This window comes from Trachypithecus francoisi, unplaced genomic scaffold, assembly GCF_009764315.1.
Source record: "Trachypithecus francoisi isolate TF-2019V2 unplaced genomic scaffold, Tfra_2.0 Lachesis_group11, whole genome shotgun sequence".
Lineage (NCBI taxonomy): Eukaryota > Metazoa > Chordata > Mammalia > Primates > Cercopithecidae > Trachypithecus > Trachypithecus francoisi.
This window is the reverse complement of record NW_022681456.1, coordinates 103784182-103806760: the sequence shown is the minus strand read 5'-3', so window position 1 is coordinate 103806760 and position 22579 is coordinate 103784182. Positions and strand designations below refer to the sequence as shown.

Sequence of the window (22579 nt, the reverse complement as noted above, 5' to 3'; positions counted from 1 at the left end):
GGGAGGTGGGGAAAGTCTTTTTAATCAGTAGCTGTGAGGACGTGGAAGCTCTGAGTCCTGGCTTTACTTCTTATATCTGATTGTAAGTAAATCACATCATCTCCCATAGACTCCATTAATACACACATAAAATGGGAGTAATACCCTCTGTTCACTGTTGTTGTGGGAACTGAATGAGAAAATATGTGAAAGGCACTTCGTAATCTGTTAGGGGCTGCACAGACATAAGCCATTGTTAGGATTCTAATTGTTATGTAAAATGTGAGAGAATGTATGCAGGCAGAATTTGGGTAGGTGCCTGAATTGACCATGTTTTCTTTGAAATCACTCTTGGGGGAGCCATTGAGATGATAGAGAGTTATCAGAATAAGGAAATGTTATTATTTTTATGGTTCTATTTTTTGGACCAGAAAAACAGTAAAGTTTAAGGTAGATCTCAGTGTCTGTTCACTTTTCAGAGCTTGGAATTGCCTTTGTAATGCTTCACACCCTCAGGAAACAGACAAAACTGTCCAGAAACAGACAAAACTGCCATGAAATTGGCAGGCCATAGTGACCTTTCTGAGGGAGATCAAAGGTTTATTTTTTATCACATTCAAAGTTAAAAAGCGTGGCGCCATCACACATCAGAGGTTCTAGTTCTTTCCTGATGCTTCTCTTTCACAGGGGCCCCCTTTATACCACACAGGTCAAGAGCAAAGCTCAGTTCTGGCACAGAATGATCAACCAAGCCATTGTTTGTGCAAATGGTTTTAACATCTCTGTGATTCCCAGGGCATCCCTTCTCCCTGGTTCTTCCTCCCCGTTGCTAGTCCCTGCCATAAATCACCCTTACAGAAAAAGGCCTTCTCTTCCCATGAGTCTGTCATCCCCTCTTTTCCCTCAGGGTGCTGGGAGCCAGGCCACCCTCTAGTTCTAGGCCAATCTGCTGTTACCACTCACTTGAATATACAGAAGAGAAGGTTTCTTCTTGTTTGACCTGGACACACCCTTCTGATTTCTGCCTATAACTAGGAGTTACGTTTTGCATCTATCCTTTCCCTATAGCTTTTTCTATGAGCCTCCCAGAGCCTATCTCACACATCTCTACCTTCTTTCCTGTTTCCTTTCCCTGTTATTTTTCACACTACTTAAGTACTCCAACAATTCACTCCTCTGCTCTTCAGCGAACACTCACCCATCAGACTGGAATGAAGGTTCCTGTTCCTACACACAGCTGATGCCGGTGTATATTAGTTAAACCTTTAGGAAAGAAATTTGGGAATATTTGTCTAAATCATTAAAAATCGTTCAAATCCCTTTGAACCAGTAATTCCACCTCTAAGGAAGTATCTTAACTAATTAGACATGCACTGAAAATTACTAAATGAAGATAATCATTATTGCATTATTTATACTACTAAGCAATTAGAAATAACCTAGTTGTCAACAATGGGAAAGGAATAAAATGAACCCCAAATTTAGAAGCAGAAATAAAATGTACTAAAATGTTAACAGTCGTTAAGTCTGGATGTCTCTGGGGTTATCTCTGGTTATTTCTGAAGTACCAACGATTTTACTTTCTTCTTTTGCCCTTTTTACTTTTTACAATATGCATATTATTATATAATCAGAAAGAGATTATAAAAATGAAAGTTCCCATTCTTCCAGGCTGGTTATTATATATTCCTCTATAGTATGCTCCTTCGAGCATTCAAAACGCACATTTACCAGCCAAGACACCTCTCTAGAGGTGTGTCCTTGGAGACAGCCATGCAGGATTTTCTTATATATACTTGAGAAATCTAAGAGCTTGCCTGGGGTCCCTTACAATGAACAGCCAGTTTGGGAGGGGAGGAATTAAAGCCAAATGCCCTGAAGAAGAAGTCAGCCTGGTGTCAGTGAAGGGGATGTGGTTCCCTATTCTGCCATAAAATCCCTCTTGTCGTTATTGTCCTTACAGTGCCGAAGAAATGGCTCTCACACCCACAAATCTAAATAAGGAGATGTCTCTGCAGATGAAGATGGACTGCCAGGAACAAGAGTTGACTGAGAAAAACAATGGCTTTTTCCAAAAGCTCAATGTGACTAAAGGTGTAATGCAGGAGTAAGTCAGAACTGAGCTTGCAGAAGCAGTTTCTAGGGTCCCAACTGCAGACATCCTTGGGCCAGTGGTATGAAAATAATGGGATTTCCAGGTTCAGAGTCTAGGTTGACAGTCTTCCCTATAATTTATCTAATTTTAATCTCATGAATATTTACTCTAGTAGGCCTTATGAGAAGCTAAAGGGGCCCACAATCATAAACTGGGTAGATACCCATTAAAAAAAAAGTTTTTTAGACTCTAATCTCAATTTGGGAAAACATGTGGATTGTTTTGTGGCTTCATTATCTTCACCTGCTAAAGACCTAAGCCATGTAAAATACTTTCTGGCATAGAGGGAGTACAAACAGTGGTATAAACACATATTTACATTTGCCCGTACATGTTAAAAAATGCATACTAATTTAGCTATGATTAACAACCTTTTTAACTAGAAAAACATTCTTAAGGTAAAAGATTTTCCAAGAATCCCTCATGTGGCAAGAAAGCTATTATGATATCAAAGATGTTCTTAAATGCATGTATAATTTATTGAAGATAGTAGCATATGCATTTGTAAAGTTTGGGCAGTTTTTCATTTAATTTTTTTTTCATATAAGCAATATTTATTCATTCTATATAAATCTGTATAGATTCCAGGATCCCTTTCTAAGCAGGATAGATGTGAAGTGACTCAATACCCCCTCAACCCTGAGAATACCTCCAGCCTCAGGGTTCAAATCCCATAGACTTGGAACTACTTTTATAGACACATATCACACATTTATTGTGACCCATTCGAAAGTGTCAACACACTTATTTTAGAAAAGGAAATACAAGTGAGTTTTATACATATAGGCAAAGATACTCAACCTCACACATAAAATGAGACTAACACTAAATGAGATACCAGTTTAAACATACCAAGTTGGCAAAGATCAAAAACTTTAATAGCACATGGATTTAGACAAGGAGTGAGAAACAGGCACATTTTTGCTTGGAGTGAAAATTGATTCAACCTCTTTAAAGCATACTTTGTGAAAAATCTATCAAAATTTAGAATATACATATCTATTGACCTAAAAGTTTTACTTTTCGGGTTTTCCAATAGATACGCTGGACACATACACAACAACAACATATAGATGTGTAAGGATATTCATTCCAGCATTGTTTGTGATAGCAAATGACTGGAAACATTCTACATATTGGTTAATAAAAAAAACTGATTGGAAAATTATTATACAGCCCCACAATGGAATACTATTTTGCCATTTTAAAAACAAAGCAGCTCCATATATACTAATATGAAATGGACTCCAAAATAGGTTATTAAATAAGAAATTCAAAGTACTTTGATGTATACACAGAATGGAGTATATAAATATCCTCCCATGTATATTTTAAAGTATCTATTCTGTATAATATATATACATGCAGACATGCAGACATAAACGTCTCTGCTTATTTATGCCTAGAGTATCTGTTGAAAAGAAAGAAGCTAGTAAACAATATAGGGAGGACAGCTGGGGGGTGGCCAACAAGAGAGCGCTGTAGACCTGCTCCTCCCCGCCCATTTGAACCATATAATGTATTTAAACTCCACTTTTTAAAACAGGATATTAATTTACTTATTTGTTGATTTTGCACACTCATTTATACATATATATGCACAGAGCTGCAATTAGTTTGGAATTCGGAATCTCACTGTTAATTTATGGATTCAGCCAATTATTATTTATCCAGCCCCTCTATTTCTACTTGTGAGATATACTATGCAAGGTGTTATTCACACAGAATAGAACTCAGTACGAGGATAGCAGGTGCTCCCTGGGGCTGGGAAAGATCTCAGTGTTCTCCATTTAGAAAGGAGTAGGGCAGGCCCAAGCTCTGGCCCAAAGGCATAATAACAGCCTCTGTTTGGATTATGTGGCTTGCAGTTTGCTAAAGGAAATTATCAAAGTGGACCACATCTTAGACCAATCAGATTATGAGGACGACATTTCCTCCGAAAACCCTCAAACTGACTTCCTTCACAAGGTAGACACTGAAAAATGGGTAAGAGAGACACTTAAATGACACAGTAGGTTGAAGAGAAGAACTTCACACCACATATCTCAAAGTAGTAAGAAAATATCTGAGGGTTTCCTTCTAAATGGTGTAGAACTTCAAAGTTTGAAATCAGGAGGGAGGCAGGGGATGGCATTATTCCCACTGGATGCTGCTGTTACCACATGAAGGACTTACTAGCCTTCCCATGGAAAAAAAAAAAAAGTGAATTATATGTTATTTTTGTCTTTGGGAATTTATGAAATAACTGACATTTCTCACCTTCGAGCAAATCACCATATGACCAAATCACCATATGACCATACCCCCTGCTCACAGATTATCTTCCAGTAGAATTCAGCTATTCACCCTTAATGCAGCCTCCAGGAGAGAATCCTTTTTCTTCAAGCTTCTGGGGCTCCAGGCCTTCAATGGCTTGTAGCTACGTAACTCCTGGTCTCCTGTCTTCATCCTCACGTGGTCTTCTCTGTGTCTGTCTTCTCCTCTTCTGTCTCTCATTAGGATGTTTGTCATTGGATTTAGGAACCCATTCAAGTAATCCGAGATGATCTTATCTCAAGATTCTTAGTTACATCTGCAAAGACTCTTTTTCCAAATAAGCTAATATGCATGGGGTCCTAGTTCTGTATTAGGACATGGGCATTCCTTGTTTGGGGTCACCACTTAATTCTCTATACTCTATGACCTTGGGTAAGTCACTAAATACAAATGGCCACATGAGAATGAAAATAAATAAGGCACATGAAACTAATTTGTAAAGAGTTACATGAATGTTAGTTATTTCTATTGACTTGACCAGTAGTTTACACAGACATTTCAAAAAGAGACTGATCTATTCTCCCTCCTCCAAACTTTTCTCCTTCCAGTTTAAAAATAGTTCTGCTGAAACACAGGAAATTCAGATCAAACTTCTTCAAAGGACAGAAGAAACATTTCATAAATAGTTACTAAAGAAGTGTTCCAGGATAAATTATTGCCAATTTTTGCATGCAGAGACTTGAAATAGCAGAACATGTCTTGGGATGCTTTTTGAGAACAAGGCAAAGAATACAGAAACAAAAAAAATAAATTTTATTGATCAAACTCATAGAGTAGGGTTTTTCCCCCAAACTCTTTGATATGAAACAACTTATGGTCAACTGAGAATTATGCAATGGTTAACCATATTCCTACACCTGCATTTAAAATCTTTCACATTGCTCACATTGGCTTTATCTTTATGTATATAAATAGATGAAACTTTCTGAACCATTTAAAAGTAGGTCAAAGACAGCATGACACTTCATTCCTGTTTACTTCAGAAAGCATCTCTAAAAGTAAAACTTTCTCCTACAAAATACTGTTATCACATGTGGGGAAATCAGCATTAATATAGTAATCTCAATTCTCTCAATATTCTAATTTCTTTAATTGTCCCCCAAATGTCTTTTACAGCCATACATATATATATATATATATATTTTTTTTTTTTTTTTTGAGACAGAGTCTCGCTCTGTCGCCCAGGCTGGAGTGCAGTGGCGCAATCTCGACTCACTGCCAGCTCCGCCTCCCGGGTTTACGCCATTCTCCTGCCTCAGCCTCCTGAGTAACTGGGACTACAGGCGCCCGCCACATCGCCCGGCTAGCTTTTTTGTATTTTTTTAGTAGAGACGGGGTTTCACCGTGTTAGCCAGGATGGTCTCGATCTCCTGACCTCGTGATCCGCCCGTCTCGGCCTCCCAAAGTGCTGGGATTACAGGCTTGAGCCACCGCGCCCGGCCTACAGCCATATTTTTAAACCAGCATCCCAAAAAGATCTATGCAATATGTTTGGTTTTCATATCTCCTTAGACTCTTAATATGGAATAGTCCTGCCACTTTTTCTTTTTTATGACATTGATTTTTTTAAGAGACCAGAACAATCATCTAATTTGAGTGGAGTTTTGGAATCCACGGTCAGAAAGAATTCGATTACTCATCAGGACTGAAAAGAGCTCTCCATGTATACACTGATTCTCTCCATGCCCCTGCCTCAGCCTTCCTCTGTAGACAGAGCAGAAGGACATGACTGCTTAGCTTACAGACGCATCAGAAAGCTCCGGTCTCAGAGAGGACTATGTGGCTGACCCCAGAGAAGGGGGATTAGGTAGGGCTGGAAGAACCACCACATCTTATAGTAACCTTTTGTTCTGCTTTGCTTCCATCATCATCTTTACCAGGGTTTGTTGGAGGTGGAGGCTAAGCATGACCAGGACCTGAGTAAACAGGATGAGCAAGAAACAGATGTGGATGAGTACCCTCAAGCATCTACATCTCTGCAGTTTTCAAAGAAGAACATCCTTGAATTGTAAGTCTTGACACATTGCAAGACAGAGCATTTAATAATGTGTGGAGGGGAAAATGGAATTTAAGCAGAGAACTTAGGGAAAGTCTGGAAGATTTAAAATCCATACATGTCTTGAACCATAAAGCACTCCTGTGCGTAGGTAACTACCTACATGATCTAGCAATAATGTGGAGTAAGGACATTTTAGGGATATAGACAGAGCATGGGAAAAAAGAAAGAGCAAACTCTTCTTTGAGGCCTGAAATTAATATATATTTAAACCTTCTCAGATAATTTTCTAGATAGGAAAACCATAATTAAGAGTGTGTTGTTAAGCCCTTGTGGGTCTTTTCCCTGTTGTATACCTCTCCTCCCCCACCATGATATAACCACTATCTTAATATCAATATTTAACATTCATTCCACACAGTGAAATTAAAAATATATCTTTTTTATTAAATGTAAAATATGCTTTGTTTTATCGAGTCTTTAAAGATCTTCTAAAGTGGATATCAAATAAATACCCAAACTTATTTTCTTGAGGGCTGTGTGCCCACCTGGCCCATTTTGGTGACAAGGAAGACTAAACAGATCAACTTGCTATTCAAAGGAAGAGCATTTCAGGCTATGGGAGTTGTTTCCCATTTCCTGCTTTGACACTGATCACCATAACATTTCTGCGGGTGCCTGAAGGGCATGTTCCTCAAGCTAAACTGCTGGAATGCAAAGATAAGTCTCCAGGTGAAAGAACTTAGAGCTGATTACATAGACAGAATGGACAAAATTGACAATATTTAAAAAAAATGTAACAGAAAACAGTGAAGAGGTAATTGTAGGGTGTTGGGGTTGGTCATAAAATAGCAGAAAGTTTCGTAGCTTTAAAAACTTAAGAAACTTTGGACTTAAGATGATAAAGTCTTTAGGACAAGAAGTCTTATGATTAGAAGCCAGTGACACAAAATCTCAAAACTTAAATCGAAGTTATCTGAATCTTTGTTCTCTCATCTCTCAAAGATCTCTGTCCTACATTGTTTCTCTGAGTCTGTGTTAGTAGTTATCAAAGGAAGGCCTTTAGGTCTCCAGTCATTCTTAAGGGGTTATTCAGTATTGTCTAAGTCAGCCAGCATGTCATGGAAAAAAATGTGAAGTATATTTGCTAACGTGTCTCTAAATTTAAGTGAAAAATTTTAAGATTAAACAAAAAGGATAAAATTAATTGTTATTTATCTAGACACTGGTATAAAGAGAATGAGCTTTGGAGGCAAAGAAACCCAGGTTTGTTTCCTGATACTGACATTTTTGAGATAAATTAATCAACCTTTTTAAAGCCTCAACTTTCTTCTTCTATAAAAGGGAACTAATAACAGCCGCTTCACTGATTTATTGTGGGGAGTCAGTAAAATTCTGTATGTAAAGAACTTAACACAAGGCTTGGTGTATTACAAACTATTAATGAATGGAAGCTATTCTTAGAAATAAATACCTCTGGCCTTCTGAACTTTCCTACCACATTCCAAACTGTTTCCTACCGCAGGGCTACTCTTCTAACTGTTTCCTCATCTTTCATTTGAACTCTGTTTACAGAGGCCTTCTTTTGACCATCTTGTCCAAAATGGGTCTTTTTTTTTCCTTCCAAAGCATTTATAATATTCTTTTTAGAAAGGATTCTGTGGTTTTATTGATTCAACACCATAAATTACATTTTAGAAATTGAGGTATAATGACATATGTAAAATCATATTTTTAGCATACAGTTCTGCAAGTTTTGAAAAATGCATACAGTTGTGCAGTCACCACAGTGAAGATATAGAACACTTTTATCACTGCAAATCCCTCATGCTCCACTATAGTTAACCATGCTCCCCAGGCCAAGCTGCTAGCAACCACTAATCTGTTCTCTATTCCTATTATTTTGCCTTTTCCAAAATGTCACATAAATGGAATCATACAGTATGTAGTCTTTGAGTGTACCTTCTTTCTCTTGGAATAATGCATTTGAGTGTTATCCATGCCATTGCATGTATCAGTAGTTTTTTTTTTTTTTTTTTGCTAGATAGTGTTCCATTATATAAATATACCACATTTTATCCATTCACCAATGGAAGAACATGTAAGATTTTGGGCAACTAAAAATAAAGATGCCATAAACATTTATGTATAGGTTTTTGTGAGAGCATACATTTTTATTCTCCTTGGGTAAACAATCAGGAATGGGAATGCTGGGTTGTATCGTAAGTGTATTATTTATATTTGTAAGAAACCACTGAATGGTTTCAAAAAGGCTGTGCCATTTTGCATGTCTTCCAACAGTGTATGAGAGTTCCAGTTGCTCTACATTCTCACTAGCCCTTGATATTATCAGCTTCTTTTTTACTGTAACCATTTATAGGTGTATGGTGGTATCTCATACCACCATACTTTGCAATTTGCATTTAGCTAATAACTAGTAATATTGAGTATCTTTTCATGTGCTTATTTGCCCTAGGTATACCTTCTTGGGTGAAGCATCTGTTTATCTTTTGCTCATTTTAAAAACGGGATTACTCAGTTATTTGTTATTTATGGGTTAGTTGGTTCCTGCTTTTCTAGTTCCTTGAGGTACACTGTTGGATTGTTTATTTGAAATCTTTCTACTTTTTTGATGTAGGTGTTTATTGCTGTAAACTTCCCTCTTTGTCTGGCTTTTGATGTCTCTGATAAATTGTGGTAGGTTGTTTGTTTTCATTTGTCTCAAGCAATTTTAATTTATTCCCTAATTTCTTCCTTGACCCAGTGGTCATTCAGGAGCATGTTGTTTAATTTCCATACATTTCTATATTTTCCAAAGTTCCTCTTGGTATTGATTTCTAGTTTTATTCCAGTGTAATCTGAGAAGATACTTGATATGATTTCAATGTTTTAAAATTTGTTAAGACTTGTATTGTGTCCTAACATATGGTCTATCCCAGAGAATGTTCCACTTGCTGATGAGAAGAAGGTATATTCTGCAGCTGTTACATTAAATGTTCTGTAAATGTCTGTTAGATCCATTTAGTCCAAAGTGCAGTTTAAATCCAATGTTTCTTTGCTAATTTTTCACCTAGATGTTATGTTCAATGCTGTGAGTCTGGCATTAAAGTGCCCAACTGTTATTGTATTGAAGTCTGTCTCTCCCTTTAGATCTAGTAATATTTGCTTTATATATCTGGGTGCTCCAGTGTTGGATGCATATATATTTAGAATTGTTATACCACCTTGTTAAATTGATCCTTTTATCATTATATAATACCCTCCTTTGTCTCTTTTTATAGTTTTTGACTTAAAGTCTATTCTAAGTATAGATACTCCTGCTTGCTTTTGATCTCTATTTGCGTGAAATATTTTTTCAATTTCTTCAATGTGTCTTTACAGCGAAGTGAGTTTCTTTTAGGCAGCATATAGTTGGGTCATTTAAAAAATCCATTCAACCACTCTATATCTTTTAAATGGGTAATGTAATCCATTTATATTCAAAGTTATTATTGATAAGTAAGGACTTATTCCTGTCATTTTGTTAATTGTTTTCTGGTTGTTTTGTATATCCTTATTTCTTTCTCTCTTATTGTTTATAATTGCAGTTTGATGGTTTTCTGTAGTGGTAATGTTTGACTTTTTTCTCTTTCTCATTTGTATATCTATTCTATCCGTGAAATTTATACTTTTGTGAGTTTTCATATTTGTAGATTTTGTTCTTTCATTTCCAGATGTAGGATTTCTTTAAGCATTTCTTGTGGTGATGAATTATCTCAGTTTTTGCTGACCTGGGAACAACTTTATTTCTCTTCCATTTTTTGAAGGATGGTTTTGCTGGGTATGGTATTCTTGGCTGTCAGGTTTTTTTTTTCTCTCAGCACTTTGAATATATCATCCCATTCTCTCCTTGCCTGTAAGGTTTCTGCTGAGAAACCTGCTGTTAGTCTGATGGAGATTCCTTATATGTGACTTGACACTTTTCTTTTGCTGTTTTTAGAATTCTCTCTTTGTCTTTGATTTTGATAGTTTGCCTGTAATGAGCCTTGGAGAAGACTTTTTTCATACAAATCTATTTGGGGTTCTTTAGGTTTTCTGTATTTGAATGTCTAGCTCTTGCAAGAGTTTGGAAGTTTTTAGCTCTTATTTCATTAAATTTTTTTTTTTTTTTTAAATGCCTTTGCCCACTTATTCTCCTTCTGGAACTCCTAATATCTAAATATTTGGTTTCCTTATGGTGTCCCATATGTCAGGTAGGGCTTTCTTCCTTCCTTTTTATTCTTTTTATTTATTTATTTATTTATTTGGCTGATTGGTTTATTTCAAAACACCTGTCTTTAAAGTTTAGAAATATTTTCTTCTGCTTGATCTGGTCTATTATTTAAGCTCTTTTTTGTACTTTTATTTCATTCATTGAATTCTTCAGTCTCAGAATTTGTTTGATTCAGATCATGAATTGTTTTCTTGACTTCTTTGTATTGCTTACCTGTGTTCTCTTATATCTCACTGACTTTCTTTAGTACCAATATTTTAAATTCTTTTTCAGGCATTTCATAGTTTCCCTTTTCATTAGGATGTTACCGGAGAATTACTACACTCCTTTGAAGATGTCATGTTTCCTTCCTTTTTCATGCTTCTTTGGTTCTTACATTGATATCTATACATCTGGTGCAATAGTCAAATCTTCCAATTGTATGCATTGGCTTTCATAGGGAAAGATTCGTTTTTCCTAAAACTGTATTTATAGCATTAGTTGGGTAGAGTGCTTTGGCCTTGATTATTGGTGGCTGGGCATACTAGTGTAGTCTCTACATGATTTCTTTGGTTGTAATCAGCATCAGTGGTATCTGTAAGTTCCTCAGTGGCTTAGGCCATGCTTATTTGTGGAGGCTGTGGCAAACTTTACTGGGGACAGTTACCGTAGGCAGATTGGTTCTCAAGTGCCAGTGGTGGTGGCAGCAGGGTGGGAGTGCCCATCCTTGGGTCGCCATACAGCATATGCGTGCACCAGTGGTGGTGAGTCTGGGTGGGTCAGATCTTTGGCTTCTAGGCAGCTTGCTTGATTGCCAGCAGTGGCAGCAGTGGCTGAGAAGGTGGGTCCTCATGTCCCTGGGCAGTGTGTGTGGCACTGACCGTGGCAATAGTGGCAGCAAGCCAATCCTTGGATTCCCAGGTAGCATGTGCAGGGTGCCAGCAGTGATGGCAATGAGCTGGGTGGGCCAGTCCTTAGGCCCCTAAGAGTCATGATTGGGTAGATACCAGTGATGGTGGTAGCTGTAGGCAGGGCAGGCTGGTCCCTAAGCCCCCATGAAACACACATAGGTGCAGGCAGCAGGAAGGGTAGGCCTATCACCAGGCCCTTGAACATTGTACATAGGCAGTGGCAGTGGGCAGGGCTCATCCTCAGGCCCACAGAAGGCATGTGTTGGCACTAGCCATGACAGGCAGGGCAGGTTGATCCTGAGGTTCCCAAATGATGTATGGCAGGCACTGGTGCTGGCAACATGGGGGGTGGGCCTGTCCTCAGACTCCTCAATAATGTGCACAAGACCCCAGTGCTATTGATGGTGGCAGTGGCAGGGTGGACCTGTCCTCAGGCCCTCAGATGGCATGAATGGCTGACAATAGTGGCAGGCAGAGTGAGTTGATTACCAAGGCTCCTGGATGGCATGCTTAGGCAGCAGTGGGGGTGGGTTGAACAGGACTGTTGTCAGGCCCCTTGATAGTGTATGTGGGTGTCAATGGCTGTGGGTGGAGTAGGTCAGTCCCCAGGCCCCTAGACAGTGCAGCAATGGAATACTAGCAGTGATGCTAGTAAGTGGGATGGGCCTGTCATCAGGTCCCCTGATGGTGTGCATGGGCTGGCAGAGGCAGGCCTGGTTGGCTGATACTTAGGCCCCTGGATAGTGTACTCTGGTGCCAACAGTGATAGCAGTGGGTGGGGTAGGCTGCTCCTCAGGCCCCTGGGTGGTATGTACAGGTGCCAGTAGTGGCTAGTGGGTGGACCTGTCATCTGGCCCCAGGATGGTGCTCAGGTGGGCCAGTCCCCAGGCCCCCTGAAGGTATGTGCAGCTGCAAGGAAGCCCTGCTGCTGGAGGTTCCAGGGTTGCTGTCTGTATTTGTCAGGGTTCTCTAGAGGGACAGCACCAATAGGATATATCCATATCTATAGTTGCATTAGTTTATTAGGGAGAATTGGCTCATATGATGACATGGTGATATGGTTTGACGGTGTCCCCACCCAAATCTCATCTTGAATTGTAGCTCCCATAATTCCCATGTGTTGTGGGAGGGACCCTGTAGGAGGTAACTGAATCATGGGAGTGAGTATTTCCTGTGCTGTTCTTGTGATCGTGAATAAGTCTCATGAGATCTGATGGTTTTATAAAAGGGAGTTCCCCTACACAAGCCCTCTCTTGCCTGCCACCATGTAAGATGTCCCTTTGTTCTTCCTTCGTCTTCCACCATGATTGTGAGGCTTCCCCAGCCACATCGAACTGTGAGTCCATTAAAAGGTCTTTCCTTCATAAATTACTCAGTCTCATGTATGTCTTTACTAGCAGCGTGAGAACAGACTAATACACATGGTGAAGTACCACGACAGGCTGTCTGGAAGCTGGGGAAAGAGAGAAGCTGGAGAAAGAGAGAAGCATGGCTCAGTCCAAGTCCAAAAGCCTCAAAACCAGGGAAGCCAACAGCACAGCCCTTAGTCTGTGGCTGCAGGCCCAAGAGCCACTGGAAAGCAACTAGTGCAAGTTCCACAGTCCAAAGGCCAAAGAACCTGGAGGCTGATATCTAAGGGCAGAAGGAGAGGAAGCAAGTGTCCAGCATGGCACAGGAAGAGAGAGTGAGCAGACTCAGCAAGCAAGCTGCTTCTTCCCCCTTTTCTACCTGCCTTGTTCTAGCAGCCAAGTGGATGGTGTCCATCCACACTGAGGGTGGGTCTTCCTCTCCCAGTCCACTGACTCAAATGTCAATCTCCTCTGGCAACACCCTCACAGACACACCCAGGAACAATGGTCCCTCAGGCTCCTGGGTGGCAGGCACAGGTGCCAGTAGTGGCTAGTGGAGTGGACTTCCCAGCCATCTAAGCATCCTTCAATCCAGTCAAGTTGACATCTAGTATTAACTATCACAAGTCAACCCCTTGTCAACTTGGCACCCATATGGTTTGGACATCTGTCCCCACCCAATCTCATTTTGAAATGTGGTCTCCTATGTTGGAGGTGGGCCTAGTGGGAGGTGTTTAAGTCATGGGGCAGATCTCTCATGAATGGCTTGGTGCTGTCCTCATGATGAGATCTGGTCATTTAAAAGAATGTGGCACCTCTCCCCTCTCTCTCTCTCTTGCTCCTGCTCTCACCATGTGATACTCTGGCTCCCTTTTGTCTTCCACCATGGTTGTAAGCTTCCTGATGTCCTCACCAGGAGCCAAGCAGATATTGGTGCCATGCCTGTACAGCTTACAGAACCATGGGCCAAAATAGACCACCTTTCTTTATAAATTACCTAGTCTCAGGTATTTCCTTATAGCAATGCAAGAACAGACTAACACACTGTCAGTGGCAGAGACTCCAGGCAGGTGGCTCTCAGGCTCTGGGAAACACAAACTTTGGCTCCCTTTGTCCTTGGGACAGCCTTCCTTGTGCACTGCACACCCTGTTCCCTGGGTGTCATACACTGCTTGAGCTAGAGTACTGGGGACCTGGCTACATGCCAGGTTCAGTTGGCATTGTGATACTGCAGCTGTCTGGGTTCATGTAGAGGGATGTCAGCAGGGCTTCAGGGATGTGGAGATGTAGGGGCTATTGGGCCCCAGGCAGGAGGTAGTCTGGTGGCTGCTGGGCTCTCAAAATGGTGCTGTGCTGCAGCTGCTTTGGTCTCAGTGGCTGTGTAAGGCTCCTGACAAACTCTTTCTCTGAAACAGTCATCACATGGACTCTAGACAGCTCCCTATACTGGTCTCAGGGCCTGCAAAGGCCGAGGAACTTTCCTGTAGCTAGGATTGCAGAAGTTGAATGTAGACCACTGGGGATCTCTTACCTTTTCCCTCTAATGGAGAGTTCCTCCTGGAGGGGTATTGCCCTATAATTTTCTTTTCTTGTAATGTCTAGTTTTAGTATCAGAATAATACTTGCCGTATAGAGAACCACTAGGATTTTCCCCCCACCTGTTTGATTTTCTGGCTAAGTTTGTGTAGAAGTGGCATAATTTCTTCCTTAAATGTGGGATTGAATTCACCAGGGAAACTGTATTGCCTGGAAATTTCTTTGTGGTAAGGTTTTTAATTAAAAATTTAACTTATGAATGTTATTTTATATATATTAATTTCTTTAATAGATGTAATAGGGCTACTCAGGATATATTGCTAAAGGTAATAAGTTGATCGTACCTTTCAAACAATGTGCCCAATTTATCCAAGTTGTCAAATATATTGACATAGTTATTCATAACGTTCCCTTGTTACATAATGTCTTTAGCATCTGTATTGATGTCCCCTCACTTATTCCTGAAATTGAATATTTGTGTCTTCTCTTCTTTTTGTTGTATCAGTCTGGATAGAGATCTATACATTTTTTGGTTTTCTAAAAGACCCAGCTTTTGATTTCATTGGGTTTTATGCTATCATTTTTCTGGTTTTTTGAAAATTTTCATTTGATTCTGCTTTTTAAAAAATTGTTTCCTTTCTTCTGCTAACTTTAGGCTTATGTTGCTATCTTCTTTCTAATTTCATGAGGTGAACTTTGGGTCATTGATTTGAGATCTCTTGACTTTTTCTATTATGATCAGTTAGTGCTCTGCACTTCGCTCTAAGCACTGTTTCCACTGCATCAAACTGATTTTTATATATTGTGTTTTCATTTTCAGTCAGCTCAAAATACATTCTAATGTCCCTTTTGATGTCTTCTTTGACCTATGGATTATTTTTATATATGTAAATATATTTTAATGTTTTGTATTTTGAGATGGAGTCTCGCTCTATTGCCCAAGCTGGAGTGCAATAGCCTGATCTTGGCTCACTGCAGTCTCCGCCTCCCGGGTTCAAGCGTTTCTCCTGCTCAGCCTCTTGAGCAGCTGGGATTACAGGCGTTCGCCACCGTGCCTGGCTAATTTTTGTATTTTTGGTAGAGGCGGGGTTCCGCCATGTTGGCCAGGCTGGTCTTGAACTCCTAACCTCAGGTGATCTGCCCACATTGGCCTCCCAAAGTGCTTGGATGACAGGCATGAGCCACCGCGCCCGGCCAACTCATGGGTTATTTAAAGTATATTTTAGTTTCCAGGTATGTAGAGCTCTTCCAGATACCGTTCTCTTACTGACTTCTCACATAAATCCGTTGTGACCAAAGAACAAATTTTATGTTATTTGACTCCTTTTAATTTTTTTCTTTTTTGAGACAAAGTCTCGCTCTGTTGCCCAGGCTGGAGTGCAGTGGCGCAATCACAGCTCACTGCCCAACCTCCCAGGCTCAAGCAATCCTTCCACCTCTGCCTCCCTGGTAATTGGGACTGTAGGTGCACACCATCAGGCCCAGTTAATTTTTGTATTTTTTGTAGAGACGAAGTTTCACCATGTTGCCCAGGCTAGTCTTGGGCTTCTGGCCTCAAGCAATCCTCCCTTCTTGGCCTCCCAAAGTGCTGGGATTACTGGTGTTAACCACTGTGCCCAACCAACTCCTTCTAAATTTATTGAGACTTGTTCTATGGCTCAGAATATGGGCTATCTTGGTAAATGATATGTGTGCAATACAATAGTAGAACGTGTATTCTACTATTGTGTGAGTAGAGTAGTCTACAAATATCAGTCAAGTCAGGTTGGTTGATAGTGTTATCAGATCTTCCATGTACTTATGGATTTTCTCTCTACTTCTATAGATGATCAATAGAGGAGTGCTGAAATCTCCAACTATAACTGTAGATATGTCTATTTCTGCTTGCAGAGCTATCAGTTTTTGCTTCATGTACTTTGAGGCTCTGGTTTTAGTTGCATGAATGTTAGGACTATTATGTCTTTTTGAAGAACTGATCCCTTTATCATTATAAATGATTTCTTCATCCTTTTCTTTATTTTGTTTTTTTCTTTTTCAAAACAGTTTTGCTCTGTCACCCAGGCTAGCGTGCAGTGGTGTGATCGTAGTTCTCCTCAGCCTTGAACTCCTCAGCTCAAGTGGTCCTCCCACCTAAAAGTTCCTGAGTAGCTGGGACCACAGGTGTGCACTACCATGCCCATCTAATTTTTAAAACTTGTGTGTAGGTAAAAACAAGGTCTCACTATGTTGCCCAGGCTGGTCTCCAACTCCTGGCCTCAAGCAATCCCCCTACATGATCCTCCTAAAGTGGTGAGATTATAGGCGTGAGCCACTGTGCCCATCCTTTTTCATCATTTTTTAAAAATAGTTAATTTGGCTTAAATAGAATGATTCTTAAACTATCGCTATCTGCCTTCAAGTAATATTTTACCTCCTACATATGCTGTACTTGTATGTCTGTTCTCCCAGCCTTTGCACTACTGTTGGCATACATCTTACTTCTGTGATTGAATATAAGCCCATGATATGTCAGGGGTTTTTGTTGTGTTTTGTTTTTTTGCTTTAAACAATTAACTGTTGTTTAAGGTGATTTTTTAAAGTAACAAAAAATTGTTTATATTTACACACATATTTACTATTACCAGTGCTCTTCATTCATTTGTACGGATACAATCTATATTTGGCATCATTTTCCTTTTGTTGAAGGGCTTTTTAAAACTATTTTTTGTAGCCAGACATGGTGGCTCACACCAGTAATCCCAGCAGTTTGGGAGGTCAAGGTGAGCGGATCACCTGAGGTCAGGAGTTTGAGACCATCTGGCCAACATGGTGAAACCCCGTGTCTACTAAAAATACAAAAATTAGCTGGGCGCCCGTAATCCCCACGAGTCAGGAGGCTGAGGCAGGAAGATTGCTTGAACCCAGGAGGCAGAGGTTGCAGTGAGCCGAGATCGCTCCACTGCACTCCAGCCTGGGCGACAGTGCAAGACTCCATCTCAAAAACAAAAAACAAAAACCCAAAACTATTTTCTGTGATTCAATTCTACTGGGGATGTGTTCTTTTAGCTTTTTATGTCTGAAAAAAAGCCTTCATTTTGTAAAGATAGTTTTGCAGAGTATATAATTATATACTGACAGTTTTTTCCCAGTACTTTAAAGATGCTGTTGCAATCTGGTTTGCGTTGTGCCTGACAAGAAGTTGGCTGTCATTCTTCTGTATTTTTCTACAAATAAAATTTTCCTTGCCCTATTCCCAGCTGTTTTCAAATTTTTTAAAAAATCTGGCCAACATGGTAAAACCCCATCTCTACTAAAAATACAAAAATTAGCTGGGCGTGATAGCATGTGCCTGTAGTCCCAGCTACTTGGGAGGCTGAGGCAGGAGAATTGCTTGAATCCAGGAGGTGGAGGTTGCAGTGAGCCCAGATCGCACCATTGCACTCCAGCCTGGCGACAGAGCAAGACTGTCTCTCTCTCTCTCTCTCTCTCCATATATATATATATAGTTTTTAATCATTTTTGTATGATCAACTTTTATGTAGTTTTCTTAATTTTTCTTTTGTTAAAGTACGTTGTGCCTTATGGCTCTGCAAGTTTGTAGTTTAAATTTGGAAAATTTGAGCCATTATTTCTTTCAATATTTTTTTCTGTTCCCTCTTCTCACCATCAAGGGTTTTAATTCCATGTGTTTTAGGCCACATTAGGTTGTCTCATAACCCATAACTCACTGATGTTCTGGGCTTTTTTTTCTTTAACTCTTTTCTTCTTGTGTTTCATTTCAAAGACTTTCTATCACTATATCTTAAAATTCACTAATGTTTTGGTTCTGCAGTATCTGATATAACATTAATCCCTTTGAGTGTATTTTTCATCTCAGACATTGTAGTTTGTGTCTGTAGAAGTTTGATCTGGGTCTTTTTTCTATTTTTCATATCTCTCCTAAATGTACTCATGTTTTCTCTACCTTCTTGGACAATAAAATATAGGTATAATAACTTTTAAAATAACTTTATCTACTAATTCTATCATCTGATCATTTCTAATACTGCCTCTATTTATTTTTTTAAGTTTTATTTTTATTTATTTATTTATTTATTTTTTTGAGACAGAGTCTTGCTCTATCGCCCAGGCTGGAGTGCAGTGACGTGATCTTGGCTCACTGCAACCTCTGCTTCCTGGGTTCAAGCAATTCTTGGCTTCCCAAGTAGCTGAGATTATAGGCACGTGCCACCATACCTGGCCAATTTTTTTAGTATTTTGAGTAGAGATGGGGTTTCACCATGTTGGCCAGGCTGGTCTCGAACTCCTGACCTCAGGTGATCCCCCAACCTCAGCCTCCCAAAGTGCTGGGATTACAGGTGTGAGTCACTACACCCAATCTTTTATAAGCATATAGACCATTGCTTCCTGCTTCTTGCATGCCTAGTAATTCTTCATTGAATGCCAGACATTGTCAATTGTACCTCATTTGGTTTTGAGTATTCTGGAGACACTTGTGTGTACACTTAAATTCTGAGCTTTGTTCTGGAACACAGTTAAGTTACTTAGAAGTGGTTTGACCCTTTGGAGGCTTGCTTTTAATTGTTGTAGGGCAGGACCAACGCAGCCTTTAGTCGAGGACTAATATGGCTCCACTATTGAAGTAATACCTTCTGAGTAGTCTATCTGATGGCTTGTGTATTATGAGAGTTTTCCACTCTGGCGATTATTCTCAGCACTGCTTGTTCTTTAGAGATTGTTCTGCCCACTTCAATCTGCTATGATTTCCCTCCCATTTCAAGTAGTTTTATCACACCTGTGTGCTAATCAGTGCCTCAGCTGAAGGCCCAAGTGGGGCTTTCTCAAGTGGGAAGATCTCTGGAGCTTTTTCTCTGTGCAGCTCTCTCCTCTTTGGCACTCTGCTGGCCAAATCTAATCCCTGTGGTCTCCCTGAGCTTCTAACTTCATCTTCTCAGCTCATGGAGACCACCAGCCTTCTCCTGCATCCCCTTTCTCTGACTTGAAGTCCAGAAACTCTTTCCAGGAGTAATCTGAAGTAACTATAGAGCCCATCTCACTTGTTTCCCACCTGAGGAATCCGTGTCCTGCACTGTCTGTTGTTCAATGTCTGAAAACCATTGTCTCATATATTCCTTTCAGGTTTAAAATTGCTTAAAATGGGAGGCTAAATCCAATCCCTATTACTCCAAGTTGATTGAAAGCGGAAGTACCCAAAACATTAATAACATTCTAATTTTTAATGGATTTCCTTACTGCCTGCAAACCCACATTACAGCATATCTCCAAAAGGGCAAAGACCTTGCTTATACTATTCTCTATGGTAATCACCAGCATTCAGCATGATATCTGGCACAGAGTAAATGCTGAACAAATACCTTCTGAATTAATGTTATAAAGTATTTGTGCCAGAGGGCTTTACAGTTTGCAGAGACCTGTAAACCAAAAACTAGAAGGTGAATATGAAACTAGTCTCCTTTTTTCTTTTACAACCCTCTTTACTTATGCTTCCATTTGTATTTTTAACTTTTTACTTTGAAACAATTATAGATTCATAGGAGGTTTCAAACATATATATACAAGAACCCTTAGTTTCAGCATTCCTGAATGGTAACGTCTTGCCTAACTTGAATATACCATCGAAACCAAGAAATTGACATTGGTACAATCCAGAGAGCTTATTCAGACTTCACCATTTATACACGCACTCATCCGTATGTGTATAGTTCTATGCAATTTTATGAGATGTGTAGCCTTGCATAAGCATGACAATCAGATCCTCTCAGCTGAATCATTGCATAAGACACACTTATGTTACCCCTTTATACACTCATTTCTTCCCACCCATCCCTAACTCCTGGCAACCACAAATCTGTTCCACATGTCTTTAATTATGCTATTTCATGAATGCTACATAAGTGAAATCATGCAGTTTGTCCTTCTGAGATTGGCTTTTTTTTTTTTTTCACTCAGCGTAATTTTTTTGAGGTTTATCCAAATTGTCGCATGTATTGATCTTTCCTTCCTTTTCATTGCTGAGTAGTCTTCCATGATATGAGTCTATGCAGTGTGTTTAACCATTCATCCACTGAAGGACAAATGTGTAATTTCCAGTTTGGGGCTATTATGAATAAAGCTACTTTGAACATACATGTACTATGGGAAATAAGTCTTCATTTCTCTGGGATAATTACCCAAGGATGAAATTGCTGGGACATATGGTAAGTCAGTTTTAAGGGTTTTTTTTTTTTTTTTTTTAATTCTTTTGAGACGGAGTCTCGCTCTGTCGCCCAGGCTGGAGTGCAGCGGCCAGATCTCAGTTCACTGCAAGCTCCGCCTCCCGGGTTCCCGCCATTGTCCCGCCTCAGCCTGCCGCGTAGCTAGGACTACAGACGCCCGCCACCTCGCCCGGCTAGTTTTTTGTATTTTTTAGTAGAGACGGGGTTTCACCGTGTTAGCCAGGATGGTCTAGATCTCCTGACCTCGTGATCCACCCGTCTCGGCCTCCCAAAGTGCTGGGATTACAGGCTTGAGCCACCACGCCCGGCCCAGTTTTAAGTTTTGACAGGAACTGCCAAACAATTTTCCAGAGTGGCTGAAACCTTTTGTATTTCCACCACCAATTTATGAGTAGTCTAGTTTCTCCACATCCTCACTAGCATTTGGTGTTATCACTATTCTTCCTTTTTTTTTTTTGCCATTGTGATAAGTATGTAGTGCTATATCATTGTAGTACTAGTTTGCATTTCTCTAATGGGTAATGAGTGTTGACCATCCTTTTGTGTGTTTATTTGCTAGCTATATAGCCTCTTGGTGAAATTTCTATGCATGCCTTTTGCTTATTTTCTAATTGGATAGGTTTTTTTTTAATGTTGAGTTTTTTTGAGATTTTTATATAGTCTAGATACAAGGCCTTTGCCAGTTATGTGCTAAATAAATATTTTTCCCAGTGTGTAGTTTGTCTTTTCATCCATTTAACAGGGTCTTTGGCCAAATTAAATGTTTTAATTTTGATGAGGTTCAATTATCAATTTTCCCTCTTACAGATTATACAATTGATGTTAAGCCTAAGAACTCTTTTCCTAATCTTATGTCCCCCAAATTTTCTGGGTTTTTTTCTAGAAATTTTATAAACTTACATTTTAATTCTTTTAATTTTCAGCTCCTGTGTCCAGTTAAGCCTAATATCTCTTTAATATTACCTAGATTACTTAGAGTACTTTTTACTTTTTTGAATTTCATTTACTTCCCATTGCAATACAAGCATTACCCAAGCATCCTTTTATATGGGAATGGTATTTCATTTTTGAAAGATCAAAATTACCTCCTGTCTTGGGTGATTTTTCTTAATCTGCAGGACTTAGTCTCTTGGTCTGTTTGCAGCTTATTAAAAGACATGCTGACCCTGAAGAGTCAAATTGAAAAGCTGGAGGACCGGGGCCTTGACCTTGATCAAGGGACAAACACCGAGGTAAGCTAGAGACTTGGCAAAGACTGAGAGGCTGGGGATTTCTGTCACCCTTCTATTGTTAATAGGCAATAACAAGAAGTAAGACTCATAAGCAAGAGTGCTCTCTGCTGGTCACTTCTGAGCACCCTTTTCCTGAGTAACACCAGGAAAGTCACACCACTTTTCTCTGATGACACAAAATGCCTAGACTTTTCTACTTTTCTACTTTACCTAGAAACTCGGTGACCAAGAAACTCTATCTTGATGCCACCTTAAGATGAGTGCCTTAATGGAGAATTGATTTTCTTAATCTTTGTATGTCAGCACCTAACAGCACAGAGAATACATCCAGGAAATAAAGATTTGTCAAGAACTGCATCCTGAGAGTGCAAGGAATCTACCTGTGTTTGTCTTGGATGCTCCATGAAGAGTTCTTGTGTTGGTTTTCACAATCTCTGAAGTTTTCCTGACGTTGTGTCTCCTCACATTTCTTAAAGACTCTTCTCAAATAAAGGTTTAATTTTCCATTTTCTTTCTTTTTTTCTTAAGACAGAGTCTCACTCTATTGCCCAGGCTGGAGTACCATGGCACCATCTCGGCTCATTGCAATCTCTGTCTCCCAGGTTCAAGCAATTCTCATGCCTCAGCCTCCTGAGTAGCTGGGATTATGGGCATGTGTC

At 39.7% G+C, this 22579-nt stretch overlaps 1 protein-coding gene across 1 annotated transcript in view; it reads left to right on the top strand.

Moving 5' to 3' along the window:
- Positions 1 to 22579, top strand: part of SMCO2 (single-pass membrane protein with coiled-coil domains 2) — a 38239-nt gene that overhangs the window by 1890 nt on the left and 13770 nt on the right. Inside the window, exons 2-5 of the mRNA XM_033222585.1 lie at positions 1943 to 2086; positions 4003 to 4102; positions 6331 to 6458; positions 21833 to 21920. Of these exons, the coding sequence (XP_033078476.1) occupies positions 1953 to 2086; positions 4003 to 4102; positions 6331 to 6458; positions 21833 to 21920 (450 nt within the window). The 5' untranslated portion in view covers positions 1943 to 1952. The remainder of the gene's footprint in view (positions 1 to 1942; positions 2087 to 4002; positions 4103 to 6330; positions 6459 to 21832; positions 21921 to 22579) is intronic.